Raw genomic sequence first — 12,854 nt, 5'->3', positions numbered from 1 at the left:
GTGCAAAGGATGTGTATCAAAAAAATGTATAAATGACCGTACTTCACGAGAGATATACTGTCCCGCGGAATTTGAGGTAAATCTTTGAAGCTGTAGAGATTCCCAGCAAATTCATAGTTGGGGTTAAATTCTGTCATCATAGTGTCGGAAACAATGCGAAGCGACGTCAGCTCCGTCCCATTGCCAAACATGACTTGGCGCCGCCTTAGCAATGCTTTACGATGCTGGTATCGATTATCTATCACAGGACAGATAGATGATAATTAACTATCAGTTACAACATAATTTTTTTCCCACAGGATTATTGTTGAAAGTGTCTTACTTACATAGTACAAGACAGAGTCCAGAAAAGGCCAATAATAAGCCGATGCTCAAAACGATAAGTACTATCATAAATGTCGGATGGACCTCAGGGCCTCTGTCCACTGCAAAATTATTTAAGTAAACTGGGTACCGCAGGCATCGGAGATTGAATAAATTTTACATATCGTTACAAACACGCTAGTTAAGGCCATGTTGTCCTCATACCTTACCGACCGAGCAAAAGGGTGAGTTTGCGCGGTCGGTAATGGTAGTAGTACTACATAACCTTAACTAGCGTGTTTCTAACGATCGCCTTAACACACGATAACTAGCATTAGTCATAATAACGCTCCATTGTAATTTTAACAAAGAATTTGACAACTTACTAACGCATGACCGAGTGTCATTGCCAAGGAGCCAACCAGGTGGACAGATGCATTTGGTTTTACTCAAATGTTCGTCTATTGCAACGCATCGAAAATCACAACCACAGCCGCTGATTGCTGGGACGATATAAGCCTTCCCTGACGTCGGATTAACACCGGCAGTGAACGAGACGTGTAAGAGTTCTGGTGCTGCATATGAATATCCACCTTCCCCGTTTGACGATTTTGCGTGCCCCGTATTTCCACCTGACAAAATTTTTAACAACACATAGAGAACAGAAAAAGTACATATCGTGTGCCGTTTTCTCAAGTTTATGATAATATGGGGAATTATTTTCAAAATCGGATGGCATTTTAAGGTCAAATTTTTCTTAATCTATTCAGTTTCCTTCTACCTATTGAAACGAGCATTGACGAAATTGTTAGAAATTTTTATCCAATCTGTTTTTGAGTTGCGATTTTTCAAAGAGTTCTGTTTAAATTTTCCAGTTTAACATAACTCGAGAACGGAATTAGACATTGAAACAAGACGATGTATGTTTTTTTTTTCGTTTTTAGGCATAGATTTGTTTGAAAATATTAAATAATTGCAAATTATAAATATTACTAGCTATGTTAAATTAAAGGTAAAAAAATTATTTTATATGGTGAGGTTCTTATTTTATTTTCTTGCAGAAGATACCATCAAAATTATTAGGTTTGCAAGCATTTCAAGCCGAGGATCATTATGAGCCAGTTACTTGTTATAATTTTATTATTTATTGAAATTTGAGCGTTGTCAAGTTTTACTCATAAAACGTTCATTACTTGTCAGTTGAGATATTTATTTCATGAAAGTTGTAGTCGATTGAGTAATAGTTTACGAGGCCATTTTTTTTTTTTTTAACCACAAAATTTTCATAGAACACCAAATTTTCCCGTGAATACCAAGGAAAGTTTTTATTCAACAGAACAAAAATCAGTCCTGTAAAATATAGCTCAGTCGACTACAAATTTCATGAAATGAATCTTTCACCCGACAAGTAATAGATTTATTTTAAGAAAGGACTCGACAAAATTTGAATTTACATAACTAATATTGAGTTGGTATGTAAAAACATGAAACAAATAATCGGCCCATAAATAATTGCCGTAAAATTCATGAAACAAGCAATAGTCTGAAGAATATTTTTTGCAACAAAACAAAGACTACCCCAATAAAAATCAGATTTCTACGTCAGAAATTCAAAATATTAGTGATTTTTACAGGATATAATTTGACAAAATTAATTTCGTGAGTCTAAAACTTGAGACGAAAGAAAGCGTCGTAACTTTTTTTAATTTCTCTCCTCGTTCTCCAGTTATTTTCAATTGAAAAATTTAAACTTGATATTTTTCAAAAATCCAAGACTTCAAAATATATGAGGTTAAAACTGCAAACAAATTATGAACACTCGTTTCAATTGGCAAAATGAAATTAAAAAAAGTGATGCATACCGACGTTAAAGTCTTATTCGGTTTCCAACAATACCCTAAATATACCTATGTTCATCATATCTTACCTATGTAACCACCACCTCCACCACCACCAAGACAACCTCCACCACCAGCTCCAAAACCTCCGTCTCCACGGCCTCCAGTATTATTTTTACAAGCCGCCCCGCCCATTCCTCCAAGAATTAACGGTGTGCCTGCAGTTTTTGCACTTGTTCCGTTATTTATTGAGCCACTCCATCCACCCCCAGAACCTAAGACAAGTAATACTGTTTTTCAAGAATGAAGATCGACGTAATACGTTGATAGAGGATTGTATTCGGTATTTAATCTTCAGCCAAGGGGCCATTCAAGTACTAACTAACGCTAAAACATGGGTAGGCCATTCAGAGAAACGTTATCAAATGATACCCTAAAGTAGTATACATTCCGGGAAAGCGTTAGCTGACATAGGAAATTCGAGGTGCGTGCTCAAAGCCAAGATGCCGTTGCATGAATTGCTTGGTAATAATATCTTGACAAATATAATGTTTATTGCATGCATTTAAGAAGAAATACAATATATAATGTATTTAATACTCGATGAATAATGAATTCACGTTTTACTGAACATGATAATGTGTATAATAATAATTGATATTCAATAAAGTAGGAATAAATTAATCAGGATATGACTATAAATAGTATTACTGCCATTCCCAGATAATTAATCGATTTGTCAATAAACTTTTCAAAAAGTGTTCGTTAACGTTAAAAAAGAGTAGTGGGTAAAACAAGCAAACGTTAACAATCGTTATCACTAGGAGTGGGAAGAAAAAATTTGCAAAAAATGCGTTAGCTAATACTTGAATGACCCCCATTGATACATTCGAAAACAAAGAAAAAATCGTGCAGGCTGATTTAGCACTGAATTATTTCTTGGAGTAAATAACATATTTCCGAAGTTCCAATGCACATACCGGCCAATGCTGAAATCGATAATCCAGATTCGAATAATCTTCCTTTTGGCGCAGCACCTTTTCCATTCTGAATACCGTCGTCAAGAAATTGGCCATGCCCTAAACCTCCTCCACCAGCTGCGATCAACAAAGGTTTTTGTTCTCCATCTGGTTTCAACTGTAAAAAGTTTACCGTCACATTTTCATAAGCCTAATAAAGCTTGACTGTTTTCGAAATCGTTCAAAGATATCTCTAAATTACGCAAAACGTGTGCATTCGTTGAAATTTTATGAAAAAATCAAAATATCTGAAGTCCAAAAAGACTACAAGCAGATTGCAGAAAATTTGCGGCTAACTTTCACGGCGATCCTGAAAATTTTAGCTATAAATTCATCTCGAATCTCTTTTCACAATCTGTTGTTTCTATAATGCCGTACACTGCAAATTTTAAATAAAAGAAATTCTCAGATTCTTACAGTAAAAACGTAGGTAGCTCCTCCACCACCGCCACCGCTATCTTTCACATCGATTTTCTTCACTTGGTGTACCATCGACACGGAACCAGAGCCTAGACCACTTGTGGGTAGGTCATCGTTTTGACAACTGTAAACTTTGACTCCAAGATTCTGAAATAATACCTCGTATAATTTCATTTTCTAGGGAGCACCAAGAGAGAATATCAATCAAATAATTTGGATTCGCCTACAGGGTGTTTCATTATAATCGCCACACATCGATTGCTTTGAAACTAAGCAAGTTATGAAAAAATTTTTCGTACCAAATATTCAAGGTTCTGAGTAAAGTTGAACTTCACACCCAGTACACGTAAAATAATAAATTGTTATAATGCGTGATTCAACGTGAAACTAATGATTTAAACAAATGATTTCACGCAATATAACGCCATCTGGCGACTACCACAGAAACTAGTTGGTGAAATGCGTGATTTAACGCGAAACAAACGATTCAAATAAATGTTTTCAAAGTCAAATCAATACAACGCCATCCTGACGCCCATCACGCGATAAGATGACCGCTGGTGTGTCTTCGCAATTTGCGTCATAGTGTCATAGCAGCAGCTTTTAATTTTAGTTCCTTTCACAATTTTAAATAGTTATTATGGAAGATCAAAGTGTATAGACATTGACGACTTTATCCCTCGGAAATTACGCGCCGCCGCGCCACTGCCAATAAAAATATAAGTTATATGCAATAAAATTTACTTTCATTCAATAATATATATTCTTATTTGACTTATTTTTATTCTCTCATTATTTTTTTTTTTTAATTTTTCACCAAATATTTTTATCTGGATGGAGGGCGCGTTTGATCGCCCGCGTAAAGTTGAACTTTACCCCCTAGCTACGAAAACTATTATTTGGTATCTTGCTTGGTTTTGGAGTAATCGGCCTGGAGCGAGTAAAATGAAACAACCAGTATATTGGATTCAAAGAGATACAACAACAATATTTAGCTGGATAGAAGAGGAGGTAGTTTGATAACTTTGCATTAATATCTACTTTATATTTGACGAGAAGTTTTCTATCGCTGATATTAAAATTACCTTTGGGCAAGCGTCTGTTCCACTTTGACCAATTATGAAGTACAGCTGCTGGCCTTTCTCCAATTCAACAACTGCTCTCACCGAAGCTCCTAAAGTACTACCCATCTGGCCCGAACCCTTACCCCCCGCGGCTCCCATTGCGATAATTCTGAAGGAAAACGTTCATTTAATCATGACTTAATGTAGGGGGCTGAGAAAAACACACGAATCGACATAGTTATTCCATCAATTTTGGCCCTACACGGAGTGAAAGGATTATTTGAGTCAAGTGATATTCGTTTGATACATCTAAATGCTATACATGGAGAGAAAATTTGGAATGATTCATGTCGATACACTTTGACTGTATTTACTTCAATCACATTAACATGCCAAACCTTGACGATCGATGGAAAACAGGTGAATAATAAAGGCGGAGTACTTCAACGAAGCAACGTCGCGTCAGACCTCGACGATCGACACATCATATTTCAACAAATTGAAGTGAATTCAGATAATCCACCGAGTTAAAGCTGGCGCAGAAGAGAGGAGAAGCTCTAAATCGCCGGATTGGTGGAATTCACTCCCATCTGTTGAAGTACCGTTAAACATTAACAGAAATAGCGTCAACTAACGAGTCGACGTCATTTATTCCAAAGTATCTGACGTGAAACACTTCAATTTTTCTCTCCATCTAGGCAAACGCGGCAAGCGCCATACTTGCTTAATTCAATAAAATACTTTTGTCGGGGGAAATATTTGTGACAGTATATTATGGAATTGAATCAAGCCATTTATGCACAAATTGTGTTCTTCGAATGATATTGTTTATAATTCTGTTGAATCAAAATTTTATGGGACTAACTTGATATACCAGGTGTCCCATTTTAAAGTACCACCTAATTTATCTCGAAAAAGACTGCTCTGATCGAAAATTGACTCGAGTGAAACTTCTAGGGTTCAAAGGGGGACGTTCGAAAAAAAAATTGTTTTCAGTCTCAAATTCGAAATGGCGGCGCTACGATGGCAGACATGTTTTTTTTAAATGGGAACATGACTTTTTTCTTCTACCAAAAAATTCATCACATCAAAACTAACAACTTTTGCATGACCGTTTTTCGGGTTAAGTCCGTAATTTTTGAGTTACAACGCAATTTTTGACTATTTCAGCGCTATCTAGGATGTACCACGAGGAGGTAAGAACACGAGAGAATATGATGGAACGAATCAGAGCAGCCTGCCGAGTGATCTCAAGAGAAGTTCTACTAAGAACAGTTGACGGTTTTGAGAGAAACTACGTCCGTAGCGAGAAACTTCACCGTCTAGTGGCCGTTTATAGTACTAGTACACTGATGTTTACGACGAATATATTCTCTACTTGTTTCAAAGCATGTGGTGTTTGTTTTACCTCGTAAACAAATTAGTGCAACTGATTTCACCAGTTACGTCAAACAAGCTTCAGTAAGATGAACAAATCATCGTATTCGATCGATGTAAAGTTTTTGTTGGCTAGATTCATGTACTTATTTTATATGAAGTACCTAATTGTTTCTGTCATTGAACTGGGATTTGGAGGAACAATACATAAACTTCAAATGAAATGATGTTTAGTTGACACAATCCCGGAAACACATCAAAAAGTTCACTCTAACCAATACTTCACTCGATCGCGACAACAAAGGCTTTTGTTGAATCAAAGAATTCGCTTGGCTAAAATATTTTGACAAACTAATCGATCGAAATTATTGAATTGAAGTTATCGTATTTGGAATAAATAAGGAATACTATATTGAAGTGAATGGACTCCAACAAAATCTATTTTGTTGGTTCAAGAATTCCTTTCCCTCCGTGTACCGTATCACAAAATTTGGAGTACTTTTAAGGCGCTGGACGTTGAGTGCCACCGCGGGATAAGCCACTTATTATTTATATCAGGGCCCGGACACTCGCGGCTGTATTACTACGAAAATATGGTCACGTAATGTCGCTGGCCGCTAGTGGCACTAATAGTCGCGAGACCGATCGACTATACGTAAAGACGCCTAAGAATATATTGTTTACGTTCGGAGTTCGGAAATCAGTCACAGCCACTTCAGTATCAGCGCGGCGACATTTCGAGGACCACCAGAATTACTGTGTGCCAGGGACCTGGTTTGTACGCACACCAGATTTCAAGATTATACAACTTGACAAGAATTCGTATTGTTTTAGAAATTTCCAAGGATTCCAAAAGAATTTCAGATAATTTCGAAAGGTTTCGAGAAGTTTTGTAGGTTTTCAGGTTTTCATGGTAGAGATTATAGATGATTTCACAAAATTACACAAGATTCCATAACTTTTTAAAGGATTGGAAAAGGATTTCCAAAGATTTCAGAAATTTCAAAACATTTCATAGGATTCTAGAAATTTCATATGATTTTATAGATTTTAGATTTTAGTTTATTTCACAAGATTTCGCGAGATTTCTAAAATTCGAAATGATTTGATCAGATTTCATGAGTGGTGTACACCATACGTTAGGTGTGGTCGACTCCTCGAGTGCCATTTTAAAAAATTTACTGTAATTATAGATTCAGTCAAGCTATTGCATACACAATGTGCTGAGGTTGCTATGTAATTATCCCCAAAAGAATATATGACTTATTTATAAACAGACAGCCAAGAAGTAATATTATGGAGAAAACATAATTCCGTATACTTTACGATGGCAAAGGTCGGACACATTCTGATCGGAAGTTTGTAGTACCGATAGCGCCGATCGCAGTGCTGATTCGTCTATTGCATCGGAAATATTACACGCTGTTTTATATCTGGGTATCGGACAGGATACATATCAGAATGATTAAGAAACAAAATTCAGGCCAGAAGATAAGACTCACAAAAGTACCGTTTATGAAAAGGGTTATATTCAATTTGCTGGCGAAGGATTTTTGTTCAAATCTTTCGTAATATATTGCCAGATTGCTCCCAGATTAACCCCTTAGCAGTCAGGCAAAAATGAAATTTTCGAGCCACTTCTGTGTTGGAAAAAAAATTTCTTAGATTCATCCTGTAATTAAGAGTCCTCAAAAACGATGATGTACCAGTTATTACAGTGAAATCGATATAGTAAAAGATGTTCTGTTTCAAATGCTCACATATCTGTTCTGACGGAAAATTGACACAACTTTTTTTTCCCCATACAGTCCGCTCTTGTAATAAGCCCGGCCATGGGAGAGTAGGGAAGCATTTTTTCCTGGAACTCAGGTACCCCCACCACTGACGCACGTTCGTGCCACCGAAATTCACATCGTTCTCTTGTAATAAAGCCACCACGTAATACGTGATATTCGTGTGTATTTAGATTCGCTAATAATGCATTTTTAATTGGATGGCATACATTTTTAATTCATTGGCACGTATTTGTATGAAATATCCTACACAAAACCGAAGCACTTTAAAGTTTTCACGAAAAATAATGACAATAAATTGAATTTGAATCAGCGAATTATAGGCTATTTCATTGAGACAGAGTGTGGCCTTATTGAAAGAAATGAATATGAAACCCGAGGATATGGAGCCCGTAGTGGGGATTGCGTTCGAACGAGATTGAGGGGATGCGACCTTATTACAGGAGCGAGCCGTATGTGGGTCACTGACAGTCAAAGGGTTAAGTTTAATGTTGACGTTATTAGACTTATTTAGTTGTGATTCGTTAGCAATTTGGCACATTGTACAACAATAACATCAATTTTCTGTTACACTTAACCCCTTAACTACTAGTAACACATACATATACCTATGTATATTGGCCAAAAATGCAAAAGTATTATAAGTATAAATATATGCCAAAACTGCAAAATTGACAAGACTTTTTTTACACAGGACTATAAAAGGGTTAATTACTAACAGATAGCGACATTTAATATTAAATAATAAATTCGCGAATTTCGACAACAAAGCGTTAAGATGGCGTCTGTAGGGGATTGACTGTCAACTGTCTATTTCGTGTTGCTAGCCATCAGGCGCAGTGTAACAGACGAAACCAGCGCTACGAGCGGCGCTATTGGAACGACGAATTTCCGACCAGAATGTGGCTCACTTTTCGTGACGCGGAGATACGTGTCCTCCCTAATACTACTTCCTGGAAACAACTTATTTTATCGTGTTATATTGATGCGAATTACGTGTAATATCCACCACGAGGTACGGTCCACCGTTGAATCCCCCTCATGTGAGATATCATTATTTTTTCACCCGCTACAATGGTGGTAGCTGACATTGTTGATGGGTAAAGTAATTCTAAATCAGTTCCCCGGTGTTCTGGAGCACACTGTTCTGGTGTTGGACCAAATCTACCGAGTGCCCCACAAGTTGTTACTCTGATAACTGAAGAATATTAATTTCGTCAATGGCTGTTTTGCATATAACAAATCACAGAAGATTTTCATTTAACAAATTATGTTATTTGATCTTAAGTATGGAATATAAAAATTGTCTCTCTTCGTGGCCCCCTGAGAAATTGGAAAAAAAATTTAACCTTGCCTCATTATTTTATTTTCATTTCCACTCTCTCGCAAGATCCTTACGGTAATAAGAATTGCTGTTTTGTTTTCCATTGAACATTCAGAGAAACACGCAATTAAAATAGTGAACGTAACTTACTTGTTTCATTGGCAAAATCCATGTGCTTTTCGGGTTCGGTGTCTGGTGGCACATAGGTGTAATAATTGAAATCTCCAGCATACTCTGGCGGAACTCCTGCGCAATAGATTTTCAGTTTGAAATACAGGATAAAAAATATATATGTATTATAGATTATAAAAAAATTGTTCAAAGTGATTTCAAGCTATTTCAAACTAATTTCAAGGATTTTCAAACAATGTTAAGGTGATTTTAAGCAGATTCAAAATTATTATACTAATGCCTTCAAACTAATTCCAAGGAGTTTCAAACGATTACAAAGTCGTTTCTAACCAATTCATACGATTTTGGACCAAGTGTGATTAACAGTGGTTTGCAATTTCAACAAACTAATTTGGATTATACATAATGTAGCTGCGCGGGTGTTTTTTTTTTATTTTTTTTTCTTTTAATAAAACTTATATCTGCGTATAATAATCGAGATGCTGTCACTTTGCGATCAATATTGCTAAATCAGTTGAAAAGAAACACGCTTGAAATTGTGTATCAGCCAGACTCACCAACACCAAAACACTCGGGACTGAGTGAAAAATCATCGATAGCTACAGCGCCTTTTGAGCCGTACCCTCTGCTTGCCTCAAACCATAAAAAGTACCTGGAACATGTATTGGGTCATTTTGTACCAGTATACGAGAAGTAAATATTAATGTGTAAAAAGATTTTTCGTTACCCTTGTATTATACCGTTTCTTTATTAAATATTATTGAAACAGATTGACTAAAATTGAATAAATAGAAACATGAATCATTGATTATTGATATTATTTCTCATTCAAAATCGATCGGCTTCTTTACCTCAAGTTATTACCTAAACCTTGAAAATTTTCTTGAAAAAAGTATAAAGCTACATTTTGTGAAAATTTATTCCAATTTTAGTACATCATTCTTTGCAAACATGCGGAGTGATAGCAGAAATGTTTCATAGAATATAATTATGGAAATGCACGCTAGGTTTTAATTTAATATGGTTTCAATTCAGCATTAAAAAAATCTTTTTTTTCCCGCTCAATCCAGTATTTCAAAGGAATTTCGGCAAATGGTTAATGAACTAAGCTATGTAGTCTCCAGGTTTGTATAAGTGCAGTATTGTAAGATCAAATAAGCGATTGTTTTCGTGTTCTAGATTAAATTATTCATGTTCAACGATATTCGCAAAAACATTAGAATCAGAAAAAAAATTACCAAAGCCAAATCATTTTGAACGCTCTAATTGTAAAACCTTTTCTCAAATCGTTGGTACCACAACTTGTGTTATGCAAATTTGCTCAGATCCAATTCTATTATATAAAAGTTGTGTTGTTTCATTTGTATTCACTACTTAGAGCATGTATAGTATATCCTCTAAGATTCACTATCATTGGTGCAAACAACATTTCTTGAAATTTTTTGAACGTTATTTTCCTCTTGTTTTGACTTTTATGCGACGCCAAGACCTACCTATCCTTCATAACTTTACCTGTGCTTGACCTCTGGGAGAGCTATGGCCTGATTGTTCCATACATCACTTCGGTCACCATATAACCACCAAAGTCTGTCAGAGACGTTTTGATGCTGTTTTATTTGAACCAAGTACAACCCTAATCCACTACTCTGCTTTCCATATTGGTGGTAAAAAAATCGCACCTATAAATAGTATAAGAAAAACGTGAAAGACATATCAATGGATATTTTCCAACAAGTAACGTGTCTTAAAATTAGAGAAAGTTGTAGTTATATGATATAGTTCAATAAGAGCAGTCATTAATTCTTTGAAGATGATAATAACCTGCTGCAAATCCAGATTCATAAGTCGTTGAAGTTTTTTTTGGTAGAGACCACACTCTTCAATAAATCAACCATCCGTCGTTATAAGTTTAGATATTTGAAATTTGTGGAAGGTCTCTACACCCACTTTCAGTTTAATAAACTGCGTATTTTGTTGCCCAATACAAAACCTATCAGGTTCTCGCATTTCAATAAATCCAGTCAAATATCTCGAAAACCAAAAGTGTGAGTGAAAAAAAGTGAAAGAATATGAGAGTGTCAGATTTTTCAAGGTCAGATAAAGGCCAACTTTATAAAGTATACTTTTTTCATCGGCATCAGAAAGGGCATCAAATTCTGCATCAAAAAATACATACAAACTTACCACCTAAACTCAACTGGTAATGATATACGAGCCGGTGAAGCTGCGCAGATTTTTTTCAAGTTTCCTTATTTTTATAGATTATTTAATTTTATCAATTTATTTTCGTAATTTTCCAAAGTTGAAATTTGCATACAATCAAAATTTTCTTATCGCTAACTATATTTAAAAGGATATTTGTTTATTTTATCTCAAACTTTGAAAATAAAATGTTATTCGTTAACTGTATTTACGATAACAAGTTAGATACGGTTACAAAACATTTATAAATTGAAAAAATTAAATAATCTAGGTAATTGAAGAAGAACCTTGAAATGAATGGTGATATTTAGAGAAAAAAACATCAGACATTCTCATCTTTTTCCCTCTTTGAACCATACAAGTATTGTCTAAAACATTTTTCACTTACACATCTGGTTTTCGAGATATTTTATTCCATTAATTAAAATGAGACACCCTGTATATTTTAAACTTTCAGTTCAGGTGATTTCCAATTTTGTCTGCGATACTTTGCAAAATTTTTTTCCTGAAGCTAATTTCAAAATAAATGTTTTGTAAAAGGTTTTGCATTTCTGAACTTTACCAAGGTTGTAACATTTCAACCATTGACATTCTTCAAAAAAGCAGCAACAGCAGAAAACGTGTAAAAGGACCTAACTTTTCAGGATTGGTATATTGTGCACCTAGGGAGCGAAAACGTTACTCCCGTGGATCACACGATATTGTTTCTTACACATTAACGGAAGACCCGATTTCGGCTGCACAGAAAATTAATCGAATATCAGTAATCTACCCGGGTAGAATAATGCTAATAACGATTATTTGTATATGTATGATAAACACGGAAACCGAAAAATAGAAGCGGAAAGAAATGAGACTTTATTCATGACATTTATCTGCCGTCACAGAGAAATGAAAAATGTAATTAGCTCAATTAAAAAAAAAAAAAAAAACTGTCAAATCGCCCCGTTACATGTGTTACTTTGGATGGTGATTTCACCCCCCTAAAATGATTAATGGGAAATGAAAAAAAATACGTGTCGCTTAGTGTTTAGTCTACTATAACATATTAAAAAGAAATCAAATCGGAGAGATCGAACTGGGATACCTTTCTTGTTACTCGTGAGCGATTCGGTTCGCGATTTATGATGTCCGATGGTACTGTTTTGAAGGCAATGTGACCGTACCGATAGTCACATCGAGAGAAAAGTCTAGGAGAAAAGACTTTCAGGGCGACAACCTGGGAGGAAAGCCTTTCTGGGCGACAAAACTCGTATTTGCTCGGTGAATACAGGTAACGAAATCGGCCTTTCCGTTCATGTGTGAAAACAAATATATTGATCATCTAATCATCTGAGGTTAACGATGGTCAGTTTTTATTCAAAATACATTCCATTTGTGTA

The 12,854-nt window shown here is 35.5% G+C and overlaps 1 protein-coding gene across 1 annotated transcript in view; it reads right to left on the bottom strand.

Annotated features, from left to right (window-relative positions):
- LOC107222897 (ALK tyrosine kinase receptor-like) overlaps window positions 1–12,854 on the bottom strand; it is a 42,989-nt gene that overhangs the window by 16,806 nt on the left and 13,329 nt on the right. The window contains exons 9-19 of the mRNA XM_046745025.1: window positions 10,783–10,949; window positions 9,828–9,922; window positions 9,289–9,384; window positions 8,811–9,012; window positions 4,666–4,813; window positions 3,578–3,727; window positions 3,122–3,278; window positions 2,231–2,416; window positions 690–935; window positions 327–425; window positions 43–238 (exon numbers count right to left, since the gene is read on the bottom strand). Of these exons, the coding sequence (XP_046600981.1) occupies window positions 43–238; window positions 327–425; window positions 690–935; window positions 2,231–2,416; window positions 3,122–3,278; window positions 3,578–3,727; window positions 4,666–4,813; window positions 8,811–9,012; window positions 9,289–9,384; window positions 9,828–9,922; window positions 10,783–10,949 (1,742 nt within the window). The remainder of the gene's footprint in view (window positions 1–42; window positions 239–326; window positions 426–689; window positions 936–2,230; window positions 2,417–3,121; window positions 3,279–3,577; window positions 3,728–4,665; window positions 4,814–8,810; window positions 9,013–9,288; window positions 9,385–9,827; window positions 9,923–10,782; window positions 10,950–12,854) is intronic.

The sequence above is a fragment of the Neodiprion lecontei genome, chromosome 7 (genome assembly GCF_021901455.1).
Source record: "Neodiprion lecontei isolate iyNeoLeco1 chromosome 7, iyNeoLeco1.1, whole genome shotgun sequence".
Taxonomy (NCBI): Eukaryota; Metazoa; Arthropoda; class Insecta; order Hymenoptera; family Diprionidae; genus Neodiprion; species Neodiprion lecontei.
Note: the sequence above shows the minus strand (reverse complement) of the source record. Positions and strands in the feature narration are given on the sequence as shown.